General features: G+C 42.4%; 1 protein-coding gene across 1 annotated transcript; it reads right to left on the minus strand.

The window, feature by feature from the left end:
* Positions 1 to 11,427: 11,427 nt before the first annotated feature.
* On the minus strand, positions 11,428 to 13,263 carry slc5a3b (solute carrier family 5 member 3b). Its single transcript, XM_042709313.1, is given in 13 exon segments — positions 11,428 to 11,736; positions 11,738 to 11,839; positions 11,841 to 11,929; positions 11,932 to 12,524; positions 12,526 to 12,628; positions 12,631 to 12,703; positions 12,705 to 12,835; positions 12,838 to 12,886; positions 12,888 to 13,004; positions 13,007 to 13,042; positions 13,045 to 13,098; positions 13,100 to 13,167; positions 13,218 to 13,263. Coding segments are annotated over 13 exon segments (1,770 nt in total).
* Between the last annotated feature and the right edge of the window lie 6,394 nt (positions 13,264 to 19,657).

Consider the following 19,657-nt stretch of genomic DNA (forward strand, 5'->3'; position numbering starts at 1 on the left):
AGCTGTGCGAGGAGTGTCCAGCAGACCTTTACCTTCGTCATCACACGGCTCTGAAATGGCACCGCACATCCTATCAAATCATTAAACGTGGGCTAGCCATACGTTTCTTTCTGTCGCATCACCAGAACTAGACGATTTCCTCTTGTGATGCTTACATCACACAGTGGGCCTCTCTGGCCTGGCTTCGGTAGATCTGAGGTGTTGTGGTTGGCTCAAGCACAGGGTGATGTGACAGCGATGTATACATAATGTTCTTTGTCGATCTAAGCTCACCGGTTTCTATTCACCTTTCCTTTTTAGTAAAGTATAGCTTAACTCTACCGCCAGAGTGTCAGAACCACCTGCTAAGCTTATTTTTAGCACCTCTCGCTCGCTCACTCTCTTTGTGCTCGCTTGTTCTCAGTCCCTCCCGGGCTCTGACCATTATTAAATTAACCAACTTGAATCATATGGCTATGAGCCAGTTGTACTGGTAATTAAGATAAATGAATGTATTATAACTGTCATTGTTTTTTGTTTAGAATGCCTATGTGATGCCTTTAGAGTCTGTGTTTGGCGAGTGAGTATTTTCTTGCCACTTAGCTGGCATCACAGATCTTATCTGGGGAACACGCTTCACTGCGGTGGCTTCTCCATCCTCTGAGAGAATATGCGCAGACCCACGCTAAGTCATCACGAATCAACACATTTTATTTCCTCAAAAATGTACGCTAGCGTGTCTTGTTCTTCCTCTTTTTTTCTTTCTTTCTTTCTTTCGCCTCATTTACCAGACAGCTTCCCACTTTCTCTTATTACTCCATTTCTACCTTCTTCTTCCTGTTCACTTTCACAGCAGTCACCATGGTAACCCCTGTGGCTGAGTACCAGAATGTTTGGGGGGGGGGGGCGTGACGTAAAGCTTGTCAGGATCCTGGTTAATTTTTTTTGGTTTGGTTGGAGTTATTGCGGAGTGTGAATGTTCGGGGTGACAACTTTAGACTTTGTTGCCATTGTCACCATCACTGTTGTGACTGTTGGACTGTTCATGCATTGTTGTGGCTGAACAGTGGGACTGGATGAGTGTGTGTGGTGTGTGTGTGTGTGTGTGTGTGTGGTGTGTGTGTTGTGTGTGTGTGGTGTGTGTGTGTGTGTGTGTGTGTTGTTGTGTGTGTGTGTGTGTAGTGTGTGGTGTGTTGTGAAGAGGGTGTTTGTTTTCTGTTGGATTCTGTGACAGTCTGGTAATTGTTGGTAGGCGCGCTGTGGAGATGCTGAGATTTGTGTTTTGTGATTGGCAGCTACATTGTTAGGCCATCCTGACCGAGCATGAGGACCAACTGCCATCAAACACAAACACACACAAAAACTGACAACCACACACTCACAAGAGGACGCTTGTAATCTTTCTCCCTCTCTCAACATCTCTGTCTCACTAGAGATAGTGAAATTCGTCACAGTCTCCCTGTGACAGTCACTACTTCCATTCTCTCCTCTGTAAAACACACAACACATGCATATTGACAGATATACAAGCACCCACTCTTATGGAAACACACACACACACAAATATTTGGCTCCTGTTTACACAACCTCCTGTGTTGTAGGAAAATGCTGGTGGCAAGAAGAGTGAAGTCACTTCTCACATGAGTGGATTCCTGGAGGCGCATCGAGCGTGACATTGCGGGTCATCTCTGCCTGACTTGCTCTTATTGCCTTCAGCCTGAAGTCTCCACACCTGTAGCAGTCAGTCAGCAATGTGTTCAAACATCAGTGACACAGAGGAGGAAGTGTTTGCTGGCCTCTGAGAAGTAGTCTTTATCTCTTGCTCCATCCAAAACAGCAAGAAACCTCGGGGTCATTATTGATGACCAACTGACCTTCACGGCCCACATCGCCTCTGTCTCCAGGTCGTGCCGCTTTGCGCTTTACAACATCCGCAAAATCAGGCCGTACCTAACCCAGTATGCCACCCAGCTGCTGGTGCAAACCTTGGTGAGCTCCCGCCTTGACTACTGCAATGCCCTCCTAACGGGCCTGCCGGCTTGCGTGGTGAAACCACTACAGATGATCCAGAACGCGGCGGCGCGTCTGGTGTTCAACCAACCGAAAAGGGCACACGTCACCCCGCTACTCATTGAGCTCCACTGGCTGCCAGTAGCTGCTCGCATTAAGTTCAAGTCACTTATGCTTGCCTACAGAGTGCTTGCTGGTTCTGCTCCCACCTACCTAAATGCTCTTGTAAGGGCAAATGCTGCGCTCGTCTAGTCAGCGTCGTTTGGCACTGCCGTCCGTGCAAGCACGGCAATCCAGACTATTTTCATTTGTAGTTCCACGTTGGTGGAACGAACTGCCTAGTACTACCAGAGCAGGGGCGTCCCTCTCTACCTTCAAGAAGCTTTTGAAGACCCAACTCTTCAGAGAGCACCTCCCCTCCTAACTGGCACCTGACTAGCGCTTAACTTGCACTTCAGCAGTTACATTCCTGCACTTCTTTTTCCTTTTTTCTAGGTCGTTGTTTTTCTAAATTCTCATGTAAAGTAGTATTTATTGTTACACCATGCTTTTTATTGCTCTAAGCTTGACTGTTCTCTCCCTTGTACGTCGCTTTGGACAAAAGCGTCTGCTAAATGACTAAATGTAAATGTAAATGTAAGTATGTGTGAATGCTGTAACAAAGTACAATAAGACTTTCTCTATGTCTCGAATAACTCACATGTTGGTGTATCACACACATACACACACACACAATCACACACACATATAAATTATTTCTTTTTTTGCTTTTTTTTTTAGGGTGCATGAACTATAGGTCACTTTTAGATAGCCCAGTTGAGGAATATGGAGTCACGCCCTAGGAAATCCCTGTGATACATGTAGAGTCTCCTCAGAGGTTGTATCTGTGTTTGTGCCTTTTACCTACCGTACAGTTTACAGAACTATCAGCCATTCTTCAGAGAGAGAGGAACAGAGAGGAAACCTGTGCTCTCAGAAACCTGAAGGCTTCCACTTAGTTGTAGTGAGCTGCTAAACTTTCGCTCTGTCTGTCCTGATTTATCAGTGATATACTGGCCGTTCATTTCACACATGGACTACATACATCCCTGATAACGAAAGGCCAGTACATCACCGTCGGCCCACTGGGGGCAGAGCTGGCAGTCCGCTGGCCTTTTACTCATCGGGTTTTTGGCGGTCCACTGGTGAGTTACAGCGAACGGCCCACCGTTTTGCCACACGCACGTTTTTACTCATTTATCTTTCTTCATTCATGTAGTACGTAACAGAAGTCTTAAGTCTTAACTGACCAAGTCATTTTTCACCTTTAGAGCCCTCTAGTAGGCTATGAACCTCTGTTTAGTCGCTGATATTTTAAATAGACTCTGCCAAGGATGTGATGTATAAACTCCAGGGATTGCTAACGACACTAAAGATGCTGGTGGTCCGAGAACGAACCAGAAGAGACATACCACCCATGGGGTGCTGATTAAAATAAACCGTATTTCGCATTTAGAAGACGAGAAGGCCAAACACGGCTCTGAAATGGCACCACACACCCTATCAAATCATTAAACGTGGGCAAGCAATGCGCTTCTTTCTGTCGCATCACAAGAACTTGTTTAGAATGCTGGTGTGATGCCTCAGAGTCTGTGTTTGGCGAGCGAGTATTTTCTTTCCACTTAGCTGGCATCACAGATCTAATCTGGGGAACACGATTCACTCGATTCACTGCGGTGGCTTCTGCTTCTCTGATCTGAGAGAATATGTGCAGACACACACTAAGTCATCACAAATGAGCACATTTTATCTCCTCAAAAATGTACACTAGCGTCTCTCTTTCTTCCTCTTTTTCTTTCTTTCGTCTCATTTACCAGACAGCCTCTAGTATTTCTCAGTGGCCCAGGTGCACACATGGCTTCTCTCGGCCTTGTTTTGGTTAATATTTATGTGATCCTTTCGTTACATTCTCACTTTCTCATGTAGAAGTCTTAAGTCTTTACTGACCAAGTCATTTTTCACCTTGAGAGCCTTCTAGTAAGCTAGAAAACCTCTGTTTAGTCGCTGATATTTTAAATAGACTCTGCCAAGGATGTGAAACTCCAGGGATTGCTTACGACATTAAAGATGCTGGTGGTCCAAGAGCGAACCAGAAGCGACATACAACCCATGGGGTGCCGATCAAAATAAACCATTGGACTGACATGTGCTTGCTATCTGGGTTTCATCACAGTGCATCAATCATGCAACTGGAGCCCACCTGCCCTGCATATCCTCTATGTATCCCAGCTCCAAACACACGTCATTAGAATCAGTGTAATTACAACAGACCTGATTAGTGTGTTGCAGAGCAAAACTCTTTCCATATTTCAGAAGAAGACGAGAAGGCCAAACACGTGTATCTGCGGTTTTGTTTATTGAAAGGCTCTAAGCTTTCAACAGAAGATGTCCATGGAGGATCTCATATTCTACTCCCCTCTCTAATTCCCCTGTATGAATGGCGCGTTCATCTTTTAAAAGTAATTTAGTCACACCCATCTATCTTTTATTTGTTTGACCCCACGGCCAATCAGATCTCACCCCCGCTATCTGACTTCCCTCAACCGGAGCGTGTTACCTGTTTGGCACCACGCCCCCTTTATCACAGACTGCCTAAATGACGCCATTTATACTCTCATAAAATAATCAATGTTCACCAACTATTAAAAATATTCCTTCAAGTGAAACCAGGTGTGCTGAAACCAGGAGTGCCACTAATGAGATGGGTATGCAGAGCAAGGAAAACACCACTGAGAGACACTGCCTTACCTGGACAGGCCTGAGGGTGGTACACTGTATGAGATATCGATTTTGATCATTTGGAGATAGCATTTCATTATTGTGATAAAGCTTCTCGTTAATTTGAGATACTGACCTATTGTTTTTAGATACTAAGGCCTTGTATTGCCTTTTTGACGGTTTGCATTTAGCTGTCGGAAACTGGATGTGAACTGGATGTAGTGAAAATCAGACAGTAGAAAGCTGCCTCTGATTTGGTGTGTGCATGTCGATTTAAAAGTTGCCCATAAAGCAGAAACTAGGTGAACTTTGTGAAACCAGGCGTGTTGACATAATCAAGAGTGTCACTGATGTGATGGGTATGCAGAGCAAGGAAACATGGATAAAACCACTGAGAGCCCTTGCCTTACCTGAACAGACTTGAGGATGGTACACTGTATGTGGTCTACTGACAGCTGGTGGTCTTTCTTTTTTAAGTTATTCCATGATATTTAATATTATTACAGAAAACGGTTTTCATTGTTTTTATGTCGGACAAAATGTGTCTTTTTTTGTATTTGTTTCAATTACAGACAATTGAACTGTAAGTGAAGCTGTTAACTATACCGTACGCCTTAGAGTCAACAGTCAACTGCACGGCGTTCATTTAATCAAATGGGCCCCGCTCAGCTCAGCACAGCTCAGTCAGAAAGCACTGCGAGAGGAATGTACAGAGTTGATGTTTGGTGGCAGAGTGACGCCAGTGGCCATAACAATGAACAAAGAGCAGCCTACAGAAGCCCTCCTGATAGCCAGTACATTTCCACGATAGGAGATCTCTACATGGCCGTGGGCAACCTTTGGAATTAGTGGGACACGGAGACAGAGTGGGATAGCGAGAAAGATAGAAAGAAAGATAGAGAGAAGGAGAGAGATAATGCATGGCTTCACAGTAGTTGGAACAACAAAGTTAAAAGTAGGGTATGAGTTGTACCAAAAAAAAACTTACATAACTTTGCGGTATAAAGTTCACACATGGTTCATGTCTGTGTTTGGGGATATTGACGTCTCAACTGACCGAAACACAATGGAGAATCAGGTGTCCGTTACTTTGCTGGACCAATCAGGTCAGCTAATGAGGGCTTCCATTGACACTGAGGGTAGTGTTTCTCCGACAGTCTGAGCTCTATGGAAGCTTAAATTAAGTCTCTGTAGCCTGAGAAAATATATCCAATATCCATAATCTGAGTTGGATTATTGGACTGCCTGGACTTTTTTTGGGTGTAGCATTACATGCCAAGCTGTCACTTTGTTCCAGTTAGGAGCAGTTCTGCTGTCTGGCCTTGTTTTTCTGTAGCAGAGGCATTCAAGTAATTTGGCAGTCTAACAGTGAATGTCCCACTTGCATGTCACTAACCTGGATTCAGAGAGGTGTGTTTGTATTAATGTGTGTGAGTGTGTGTGTGAGTGTGTGTGTGTTTGTGTGTGTGTATGTGTACGCTGCAACTGCTTTAGTCACCAATGCTCCAAAAAGAGAATTTTTATTTACATTTTAAAGACTGTGGAAATGAGATATACGATGCCAATCATTCACTGTATAATACATTAGGAAACATGAGTGGATGTTATAAACTATTCTGATTGTAAATGTACTTGCTATTTATTTTCAGAATGTATTTGTCATTACGTGTGCCATCATCTCCCTACCTTTGGGCCAAAGGTGTAGAAAAATATCTAAAAGTAAAAAGTGCATATTTCAAGAAACATATGTAAAGAGTTGTAATAATTTCATAGCATGTGATGACATCAATCAGCACCAAATCTCAGCAAATCATAATTCGTCCATTAAATGGTACGTCGATTAAACGTAGATAAACTAACTGGACAGGCACATGGAATGACGGCAGTGGGGCGATTGGCAGTGTCCAAACCCATTCCAGTCAATGAACGTAAATCCTGTTATGTAATTATGCGTCTGTGAAATAGCCTAAACAGCCTATGGAAGAGGAGATTAATCACTGACTCGGTGTGGGGAAACAGACCCAAAGAAGCACTTCACGGCTAAGCATAGAGGGCTTTCAGTGTATACGATTATTAGATCAGACGGGTTGAATCATTTGCTTTTCCTATCGCCTTCCAATTTTGTGGATTCATGCAGAGGAATGCGCTCCGTCTCCGAGATGAAAAAGGAATTTCACGCGACTGCTGGTGCGTATGTTGCTGCCAGCATGCATGACTGAGGCATGAATGGAGGAGTCACGTGACACAATGTTGCCCGCCGTGTTAAACATAGACATATATAGACATCTATATATGTCTATGGTGTTAAAGGCATTGACAGCGGGTGAAAGACGAACAAGTCCCCATTATTTCCTCAGACATATGCACGGGCAGTGGAAAACTACCAGTGAGCACGAAAAACAGAAAGGGAGGGGGGCAGTATGCGCACGGGAGGAGAGGGGGTGGCATGCAGCAAGCACGTGTATGCGAGCGAGGGAGCAATAGCAGACAAAGGGAATGTCACAAAAACATTGTTTTATACCCATCAACATTAGAATATACATTTACACTCACTAGACAAGTGTAAGTGAGTTTATGAGGAAGTGGCCCAACTGGGAGTTAGCTAATGAGAGTGTGTACGTACTCGAGTGACTAACTCACTGGATTTTAGATTACATTTGACACAAATATAATGATATATAATATATTATATAATATCCATATAATATATAATATAATATCATGAAACCAAACCTGGCGCTGTCAGTTTTGAACATCCACCGTCTACAATATATGGAAGCCCATTTCCACCAATGTGATGAAAAAACAAAGATCATGTATGTCATTACAATGAGATGACCCATTATGTTAAGATACTTTCTCCATATTTTGATTTGGTTTATTTTTTACAAATTAAGTCATCCCTTTTAGAACGTTTCACATTATTTTTAGATACTAAGATACTAAGGCCTTGTATTGCATTTTGGCAGTTAGCATTAGCTGTAGGAAACTGAACTGGATGTAGTGAAAATCAGACAGTTGAAAGCTGCCTATGATTTGGTGTGTGCATGTCGATATTAAAAAGCTGCCCACGGGAGAACATCAGTGAACACCACTGCCTTACCTGAACAGACCTCAGGGTGGTACACTGTATGTGATATCTATTTTGATATCACAAATGTTTTCATTATTTGGAGATATCATTTCATTATTGTGATAAAGCTTCTCGTTATTTTGAGATACTGACCTATTATTTTTAGATACTAAGGCCTTGTATTGCCTTTTTGACGGTTAGCATTAGCTGTGGGAAACTGGATGTTAACTGGATGTAGTGAAAGTCAGACCGTAGAAAGCTGCCTATGATTTGGTGTGTGCATGTCGATATTAAAAAGCTGCCCATACAGGAGAAAATCAGTGAACACACACAAGCACAACACTGTACACTTCAGTTTTTCCAGCAACAAATCCATTTATTAGCAACTTTTGAAATATAAAAGCAGGAAGTTTATACAGGTATTTATCCCTCAGGATAATGAATCAACCAATGCTACTGGTGTCTTTCAAAAAACACATACATTGAACAAATTATTCCAGTATGGACAATGACATCTAACTGGTCTACACTATTCATAAAATGCATAGATGTAGAACAATCTATTCAGTGTTTCAATAAAACGTATCAACTAGTGAATCTTTACCAGCCATGTTTCCTCTAATGCTTTGATCTGGTTGCTGAATTCATTCGGCCCTCTAAAAGATGAATTCAAATGACTTTAAAGCAACTGAAAAATCACTCAAACAGACTTGCAAAAACATTAAAGCAAATCAGTTTGTTATATTATCATTGCCATAGTTCATCAGTTTAAATCAGAGATCAGTAAAGGTGTCATATGATTGATGACTGACAAAGTAGCGTACTCCTGTGGAAGAAGTCACAAATAAACTTTGGGACAAATAATGATGCTTCAAATCAAACCACACCTAAAAACAGAGTTTGACATACTGTAAATTATTAATAAAATATAACACAACCTCAGTGTGACAAAAATGAAATATAATATGCAGAAAAACATCAAGAAAAAAAAACACAACGAAAACAACTTGTGATGTTCAATCTAACTTACATCTTTATGTTCTTCGTGTACATTGAACATTATAACCATTCTCTCACAACTCTCTCTATTCTGTTCATTCTCTTCTGGTTATTACTTCATGTGCCGCTTGTCTGTGATCAAAATGTGTATGTTTGTCATTGCCACTGCTTGCTATGCTTTACATGCCGTAAACACTTCACCATTGATAGTTCTGTGCCTTTGTGAGATATACAGCTTGACCCTCAGCCACCAGATTGAGGTCCACCACAGAAGAGGTCAGAAAGGGTAAAAATGCCATTAATTAATCAATCAATAATTAATCAATCAATAATTAATCCGGGCCAGGATTGCATTTACATGCCTATCAAGTCATCAATAAAGACAGGAGCAAATTTGATTGTGGAGACTTTTTTTTATTGCATTTCATTTATGTTCTATCTGTGCCCTTTCTTATACACTATAGACCAACTGGCAGAGCAAGTACACATACCTAGTCACTTTCTGAAATTCACTCACATACAACCTCAGTGTGCTATTCAGTTTGATCTGGATAAGACTTTCTGACTGGATTTCATGAAATAACCCAAGGCCCAGGGACAGAAAGGGCTAAATAAATGATCAGGGCAATGAAGATCCAAATCACCTCACCCAGCATGTGGGACTGAATGTAACCCCTCAGACTTTACATCACATCTCTGTGCACGAGGGACAATTAAATGCCTCATAGACGTTCAGTAATTTAATTTTAAGGAATGCAAAATAACAACAGCATATCATTTTACTGCATCTTTTTCAACAGCAGTTTTTCATTAAATATCAAACAAAAAGGCAACAGAATATATCAATATTTTGTACTCATACATTTCGTAACAATTGCTGGGCTTCCATTCTTCCATTGCTTCTCAACAAACAATGCGTATGAAACAGTAGAGGCACAAACAACCCTGCACAGGTTCCACAACCACATACTGGATTCTTCCTCTAGAAGAACTAAATATCATTTTGCACAGCAATGACAAGACATCCCATTCACTGATGTTACATTTTGGGATATATAAATAAGGATATGTCGGGCATTTTTTTTTTTCAGTGCTTCATTAAGTGCTTTTGAGTGCTCTCTAAAGGCTTGGATGTGCTTTCAAAGGGCAACTCTTTTAATAATTGTCGTCAACCATTTGTTTTTGAGGAATACTCCAAATCCATCAATGGGAAATATCTTTAACACAAGATATTGTTCAATACATTTAATCTTTATGAGGAACAGGACTATAGAATATGCCTCGCAGACACATGTTAAACTGTATCAGGTAATGAAGCAATACCTACAGCTTTTCATGGACATATATGAGTTACTGGTTCTGTGTTACACTGGTTTCTAGATGGAAGTAAACTCTAGAACCGACCTGGAGGCCGAGAACCAGGGCGAGATCAGTTCATTAACCAGCTGCCATCTGGGTATTTTAGTTCTTACCATCAGACCACAGCTCGTTCTGGTGTTAATGTTCCCTGTTTTAAATAATAAAGGCTTTTTGGTGGATTTTTGGTCATACCTTTGAAAAACAACAAAACAGAAAAATATCACACAAAAAAAAAATAGATCATTGAAGGCTTGGCTTGGAAAGTGCTTCAAACAGCAGTACAACAGTTCACCACTAGGAGTAGACAGAATTACACATATGGCTATGGGCCAACTAAACAAACACACACAATTATAGGAACACCATTGTGAGGATCACTAATATAGTCTGCACACTGCGATAGGTATGACCGCTGTTCAAGATATGCTACAGACACTAGATGGTTACTTGAAAAAGACAAGAATAATGATTAAATTATCTCAACGGTCCCAAAACAGTCACAAACAGCCAACACTGAATACAGAGAAAAACATCTAAGTCTTTTTTTCCAGAGGAAAAAAATAACAAAAATAAATAATCTTACCATACCACTTGCTAGAGAAAAAACGGTTATACACATTTAACTTAGTTGTCCAGTAATCCCATATATGCCCATCAGCATAAATGGTTGGTAGGAAGAACCTTTTGAAATAGTTGTACATGATATAGATATTTTGTCCATCTACAGTAAGGGAACTAATAATTTCCCAAAGTCTGACATTCAAGCTCCTATCTCTTCAGGTCCTCCAAAGAAGCTAAAATCCTACTGTAAATATTACAGACTCCAGATCGCATTTTAATAACGAAACTCCGATACTACAGGTGCCACTGTTCAAATTGCTTTACATATGGTCCCAATAGCAGGAGCTAAACTATAGGAAAAATACACAAACATGAAAACTCCCAAGGAGCACACCAAAAAAAGGCCAAGGTTGAGCAACAACTTCATTTTGGGAGGTTCGTAGAGCATCTCCATAATATGTTCGTGGTCTTCCTCTGACACTTGGGCTTGGGTTGCGTCCTCTTGTTCTTTGCTGCCGAAGAGCCAAACAAAACAGACGCATGCACAAGCCCTTCTCTCCTCCGCGGCTGGCGCTGCGGTTACTGCCATCCTCCTCGTTGTTCACCAGCTCAGCGTGGCCGTTCCATAATTCTCCGACGGCGTGGGCAGCTCTGGTGTTCAAGGTCATGTGATCGTGGTCGCCGGCTGGCTATGAGGAGTTGGATGCAGCCTCATCCAGGATCTTCTCTTTCTTAATGTCCATTGGTATCTGCTTGTGGAGGGTGCCATTGCCATTTGCAAACGATCTGGATCTCTTGTTTAGCTTCGTGTAGCTCCTCGTGTCTTCGGACAGGAACCCCCTCGAATTTCGGAAGCCCCCCACACAGTGGTGTTTGCGGACTCTCTCCTTTGAGGGGGGAGGGGTGCAGAGACTGACCACCACAGCAACCGCTCCTGAGAGCCAGAAAAGCCCAGCCGCTATATACATGTTAGTGATATGGGTGATAAAAACAGGGCGGGCGGTCGTCAGGCTGATCGCATCTGGGCTCGCGGTAGACGAAGCCAAGCATCAGGCGTTGGTAACCCAGGACGAAGCCAGTCATGCCACCCCAGAAGGCACCTAGTCTCGTTGCAGCGTGTCGTGAAGACGCCGAGCATAAACAGGGCAGCTACGGGCGGAGTAAGATACCCAGCGATCTCTTGGATGTACAGTACATCTGGCCTCCTTGCATCTCGATGATGACTGGTACCAAGCGATGCTTGATGCCCACCATGATGATCACAAACATTCGGCGACGATCAACAAGCTCTCGGGAGGAGGCACACTTTCGGACCATCTTGTAGATGTCGAGGGTGAAGATGGTGCTAGCACTGTTGAAGATGGAGTCCAGGTCGCTCATGAGAGCAGCAATCATGACAGCCATCATCAAACCGCGCAGGCCAACTGGCATCACACTCATCACCAGTCGAGGGTATGCAATGTTCGAGCAGCCTGCCTGGCTACCACACACCTGCATACAGTGCTCTGGGCTAATACACACAAGCTCGTCTGCAAACAGTATGCGTGAGATCATCCCGGGAATCACGATGATAAACATGGGGAGGACCTTCAGGAATCCTGCCATGAGCGTGGAAGCCTTGGCGTGGACGATGTTCTTCGCAGCAAGCACTCTCTGGACGATGACTTGGTCGGCACACCAGTACCAGATTGAGGCTGGTGTCTGGCCCAGAAGAAAACCGGGCCAGGGAATGTCCTCATCGAACGGCCCTCGCAGGATCCTCAGGGAGTCAGGTTTGGGATGGATGCGACAGGAGGTTCGGTGTAGGTGAAGGGCTGACAGTTATGGATGCCCAGTATGGCTGCTGACGTTGGGAAACAGCCTGCATGTACTTTTCCCGCAATCCTCCAGGCCACCAACCTTCATCAAGCTGATGACGGTCAGACTCAGCGGGCACCTCATCATGAGCACTGCCTGAAGGGTGTCGTGTGTAAATGAACGCCACCAAACCACCAGTGACCGTCAACAGAAGCGTCATGCTAATGAGAATAGTGATGACAAGTAGAGGTTCAGCAAGCGACTCCTGTATGAACAGGGCTCCAGCATACAAGTCTACAGCAGCTTGGTGAAGATGTAAAGCAGGATGGAAAGGCTTGCGAAGTACACCTTCCAGTCTCTTACCTCCATAGCGCTTGGAGAGGTACTCCGGATTGTGTTAGATCCCGCAGTGGATGTACACGGGGATGAAGACCCAACCGAGGAGCTGCAGAAGCAGCAGGGCGTTTGAATTTCCCCAGGCGCCAACGGCAAACCACTGGCCGCCCCGGGACCCCAGCCAGGCCGATGAAGTGTTCGCTGCCGATGTTGCTGACAAACAGCGATGGCTCCAACCACCACCCAGTTCATGGAACGTCCGGCAAGAAAGTAGCCGCTCACCGTGCTCCGATTGGCTTTCCCACGTGGCGAAGAAGCCAATCGCAAAGCACCAGGACAAAGTTACAGTGCCACAACCAGCAATAGTCAGGAGCCTCCATTGCTTCAGCCATGTTTCAGACAACAGTCTACTCCTCAATTAGTAAGAAAATTCCTTTTAAACGGGTACCTACCAGTTACCCTACCAAAATGTGGTTTAATGGAATAAAATTCCTAGCAGGTGTCTGCGCTTGTGTAAAAAGCTTTATTCCTTTGGTTTGCTATCTGCTGAAGAAACGGAAGATCCACCTTCTGGTCAATTTTCTATGAGTTTTAAAGGTAAGGAAATCCCACGGTACTGTGAGGACACACAGGGATTTTTTGGGGTAGGATGCTTCAGGTCTCTGGTCTAGTAATGGCTACAGTTTACATTCCTGCAAGACAGCAAGAAAGAAGACAAAGGTCTAATTAGTGCTGATTAGTGTTGATTGGTGACTGACTAAACGATGAGGGACGACACACAAGCACTTGAACATCTACACAGATTTAGGACTTCATGAGCAACATATGCACAAAATTCAAAGCACAAAGCTTGAATGTGTAAATATTTTATTCAAGTTAATTGGTATTCAGAAGGTTTATACGTGCAATTATACAGATATTTAGACTATAAACCATAGAAATGAAAGAGCACATAATGCCATAACTCACTTAATTCACATATTCGTGCCTATTCATTTCAAATGCATAAAAGACATCCACTGGGCCTACATTAACATGTGCGAAATAAGGGACAGGGGGCAATCTACCTCTAACACACATCCAACTAATCTAAATGCATATAATCAAACAGTTACCCTAAATAACCCTCCTAACAAGTTATTGTGTCACTGTATTCTTTATCAATAATGAATTGTTATATTTGGTGTTAACATGGTCATAATTGAGAAAATGTTGATAGCAAATATTGAATACCCGAGATTTGCAGTGAGCTAAATCTTCAAATTTGCCCTTTGAATGTTCTCAAAGACATCTGCTGCTGTTGCTTCTGTCCTGAAGTCTGTATGACCAACGCACACAAACTACTCAAGATTTTCATCTTTGAGTGCCGCCAAAAGACCACTGAAGTCCTTCTTAAACGAAAGACACACAAGTATAATTTTCATGTTACAGGATTTTTTCCCTATTATGGAAGAATTGTGCGGATGAGATTTAGCCTCGGAGTGAGCCGGAGACGATGAGGCAAACGCAACTTCAAAGGGACCAATATGTCACAGCTTCTCTTCCCACTTCAACAGATCTACCCATACAGGCCAACTTCACTGATTAAAAAACTTACCTCATCCTGACATTATTCCTCTTCTCTCAGTCAAGGCCCCTTCATGCCACATGCAGAGCTCTCTACTTTACTGCAGTCTTTTGCTTTAAGGTCAACAGCAACTTTGATGTCTGTAACATTCAATTGATAAATTCCAATACATTCTCTTTACAATTTAAACTGTCACTTCCAATATAACAATGTCATATCAGCTGTTTTAACTGATATTTTCCTTCTGACATATTGGAACATTATACTCTTGTTTTAATTGTTGAAATGGCATGCAGCATTTGTGGACCTCAATAGACCATATTTTCCCTTACCCCACAGTACACCTCAGTGTTACGCAGTCTGGTCCAATTGTTATATCTCAAGAGTAACATTAGTGTTTTGCAGCCAGTCTAGGGATGGGTATCGTTTGGGTTTTCTTCAAATTGAACAATATATTAACTGTTTAAAGTATCGTTTAAAGTATTGTGTCTTGTACTGCCCCTTTAAGAGACTATAGTTTTGCTGGCATCTCCGTTTAGTCTTCAGTCTGTGGTTGCTGATCTGCCTTTGACTCTTGCCTTCTCTCCCCCCTGTACACGCAATTGTTTTGTTGCATTTGCAGCATGTCGCGATGTTTGAATCTTTCTGTGCGAAATACAGCCACACTATTGGCCGTTTACCTTTCGGCATTTTGTCTGTTAAAAGGATGATGGCTATCTAGCTACTGTAGCTATACAAACGGTAGGCTATCGTTACCTGCTGCCAGGACGGAGTCATCAGAGTAGTGTAACGTTAACTAGCGCAAGTGAGGTGATGCTTATGTTGGCTGTAACTTCCGTTTAAGGCCACCAGTGGCAGTATTTCAATCGGCTCAGGCACCGAAATGAAGCACCGAAATCTGCGTTGCGTTGCGTTTCGGTCCGGTAGGCACCGGTCGTAGGCTATAGGAACCGGTTTTCGGTACCCAACCCTAAACCAGTCTCAGATTAAGATGGAAAGTTAAACAAACACACCGGGACCCATTATCACCTATTTAACAAAAGATCACACCAATTCAATGGCAATGATTTCTCTTACCACAAGCTTACTTAGGATGCCTTTACAACATGCAAAGAGAGGAATTTTGTTGCACAAATGTATTTACCTTTACAGATATTACATTAATCTCCATGCAGTGATTTACTCACAACAATACATTGTCAGCAGGTATATGCTGAATGTAATATGCTACAATCTTAGCAAACATTATATTTGCCACGAATATATGGATCTGTTATGTGCAAGAAATCCAGCTGTCTAGCAAATAACTGATGTCTGATTCAAAGATTTATAATATAGGGACGCCTGAATTCAGCCTCTCTGTCTCAGACCAGGTGGAATTTTCCAGAAGGACCGATGACGGATTCTTTACAAGGAAATAGCAGTGAGGCATTAACCAGGTTATGCCCCGTAGCACTTCAGGGCATCAGTCTCACTTCGGTATATGGTACAAGGACATAGCCTATACATTCATCCTACATTTTTCAAATTGTAGCCAGTGTCAGCACAGACGCCATATGTACATTGTAGCCTACATGGTGTCAAATCATCGTAGCCCACCCGGATGTCATCTGATCCGTTAATGAAATTCTACATTAGGCTACATGCCAAAAAAGACATCGCATCCATGACTACAGCGTCATTGGTCTAACACTTTACCGGGGGAAATTGTGTCGCCTAATAACCCTTCCACATGAGCTGACACACATTGACTGTTTGAGTCATTCATTTAAGCGATTGCACGACACATCAGCATTCACAGGAAGGGGGGGGAGCGGTGGATGTCAACGCTGATGCGTCTAGCCAGGTCGAAAGACTGCTTTTAGGCTTAACTTGAGCTTGAAGAGGGAGGCGCCAGGAAATTTCTAGAACGACGTTTTCACAACACAACGTGGTTCCTGAAAGACTATTAACAGTGATGACAGACAAAACTTAAAGTTACAAACAAAAACATTACGACTGATACGTAGCTTGGCGTATAGCCTGCCAGTAGGCTAGACATGGTTAGACATGTCTGCTGACAATGTACCTTTGTCAAGTTGTTAACAGGTTCATCAGGGTCTTTTGAAGTGCGATACTGTAGCCTTAACTGTCAATACAAAAACCATGCCCAGCCTACTAGCTCCCCTCCTCTTCCTTATCCTTCGACAACAGGTTCGGCTTTTGAAGCGCGACAATGTAGCCTTAACTGTCATTACAAAATACTTGCCCAGCCTACTAGCTCCCCTGCTTTTCCTTATCCTTCGACGACAGGTTTGAGAGGTTACTTACCATTACCATACAATCAGGCCAAAAGCTACAGCGAGTAGCTAGCACACGTCTTCATGCAGTATGAAGGAACAATCAGAATCCGTAGTCCCCTCCGGCGTGTCGTTCCAAGGTGTTGATGCCTGATGTTCAAGTGTAACTGGCAGCATTCGTCACTTCAGCGATGGTTCAGTTCGGTAAACTTCGTATTCTTTACTGATACACGCACAGGAGCGCTCTACTTATATCCTGTGTCCCTCAGCCCGACCCGACTAGTCTGATAGTCACTGTTCACGCCCAAAAAACGTGTTCTCTATGCCACGCCCATCAGAAACCTCCTAGAAGACAAGACAACCATACACAAACTATAAGAACGTGGATTGCTTTATATGTTGCAGTTACTGCTTTCACAACATTTTATATATGATGATAAACTATCCTGTTTTGACTGTGGAAAATTCCAGATTCCCCCGATTTATGATGAAGTCATTAAGCGACAGGTTCTTAATCTAGGCCTAATTCTAATCCTCTTTAATTTGGCTGCTAATACAGAACAATCTGGAATGTATAAGGTGTGGGAATCTCTCCCTTCAAAAGTCTTCGTAACTTTTACTAAATCCAATCGCAAGATCATTCTGGAATATTGCATAACACAATAGGACATCTAATTATATTCCACACCCCACTTCAAGGCTATCAAAATAGCATACAAATGTAATTGTGCTAATGAAGTGGTCTGGTATTATCTCACAAGTTGTATTCCTTTTCAGCAGTGTTCTTTGTGGAAATGAAATGTAGCCTATTGCATGATGCCTAGAATGCTTATTCTATTCTATGTAAAGGCATGCATGTAGTCCCTAGTTGTTAAGACTCGCGAGAGGGAGTGAAGGATGCAGTGAAGGGTTCATATGGTGGTGATGTCACTGGCAGCTCTTATCCTCAAATAAGCACAGTTTTTTTTTTTTAAAGGTAGCAGTTGACCCCATGGTCCATATGGAGTTTCTGCATCACCTGTGTCCGTGATGAAATTGGGGCAGCACAACCAGGATTGTGTCTGCTGTGCTTAATGCACAAACAAGCAAAAACATGATGCAAAGTTTTCCATTTAATGACATGATGTCTTAAGCACCAAGAAGACCAAGAAAGACAATATCAAAGGAATGCCAGACTTATCCCTGATAGCATAACAAATCATAGCATTTTATTTATGGCTGAAGCATGCATGTCTGTGTGCTGGGCCAACATTTTTTCACTTACATCATTCACTGGCAATGTAACAATGTCTGTGTAATTGTTTCCAACTTCTTACTATTTACAGTTACTACAACATGTATAGACACCAGGCTAACTGGTTGTCTACATTATTGCTACTGACATTGTGTAGTGGTTTAGCAATGAGTCAAGATCACTCATGATGATTGTTATGTGGCCACCTGTGTGTTTCATTTGGCTTCTATAGGTGCAGGAAGGATCCTTCATCAAGTCTCTCTCTGTATCTATCATGCAATCATCATGAAAAATAATAATAATAGAAAAAGTCATTAGGGGATCTCAAACACATCTTTGTGTAATAACTCCTTTATGTGTGTGTGTGTGTGTGTGTGGAAACAAAAGACAAACAGAGACAAAAAAAGACATTGCACAAAATTCAAATCCTCTTAGAGACAGCCATCATAATAACATGGAGTTCCCATTGTCTCTCTGTTATAATGCTAAAAAATAAAGACATTTGTGATACAGCTACTTTGGATGAAACTAATATAATTTTCAACAACCAAACATCTATGGACTGGTTTAATAGATGCTGTTTAGGCGGCCTCCCTTTAAATCACACTTTATATTTGTTATTGTATACTATTATATATACTATATTATACTATACAGAAAGCCTCTGGTCCAGGTCTATGCATAATCTCTTGCTGGGAAACCAGCCCTCAAATGTATGACACTAATCCTTATGGCAGGACACCTTCATTCAAAGGTATTTGGATTACTGCTATATGTCAACCTGCATTACATTTTATAATGAAACTGTTTTTACACTAGTTGGAACAGCAGTCACTATTTCTAGGCCCAACTCCATCCTCCTCGTCCCAGACAGCCCCTCCATACACCACATGGCCCGTGCTCAACCCAGCGTGTCAACTGTTCTTCCAACAAAGACTGCAACAAATCTTGGCTTCAGAACACCAACAAAACATTGACTGCAGGTTACATGGATCACATAGATCATGTCTCTCAATCTTTTTGTCATTTTTTTTATCATTTTGCTCAGGAAGATTATGCCCTACCTGCCAAAGTATGCTCCTCTGTCCCTTGTGGCGGATATGCACATTACAACTGACATGCTGTGTGAGTCTCAACTGGTGTCTGGATTCAGCAATCTGTACTTAATTCGGGGGTAGTGATAATTAACACTATCCCTTTGACTTGCCATATAATACATAGATTTGTTATTATAACTATTTATAGGAAAATATATTTAAATATTCAGCTTGTTATTTGCACGTGATGGACACTGATGACAGGGGTTTGTCTGTCTACCTATACAAGTAAAAAGTAATTGGTGCCCCCCCTACCCAACCCCCAGCACAACTCAAGAGTCAGGAAATGGGCAAGGAAAATCATCAACAGCTGACCAGTGATATCTGTTATGACAGCTATTCTTGTTCTATTTCCAGATTTATTCATGACACCTTGGTGAATTCTTAATTCATTCTATAAGGTACATACGGAACAAATACACCACCATCTTTCTATCCCTCATGTTGTTGTTGGCATTGCCAACACACTTTCAATTCAGGCCCAATTGTTTGGTTTTATGTCAGGCCTATCCGTATATGATCTGTATATTGACTGTATATAATCTGTATACTGTCCTGCTTGAGAGCCAAAAACGACCTGATCCACATTCCGTACATGCTATGTTCCGG

This window comes from Clupea harengus, chromosome 2 (genome assembly GCF_900700415.2).
Source record: "Clupea harengus chromosome 2, Ch_v2.0.2, whole genome shotgun sequence".
In the NCBI taxonomy this organism is placed as follows: Eukaryota; Metazoa; Chordata; class Actinopteri; order Clupeiformes; family Clupeidae; genus Clupea; species Clupea harengus.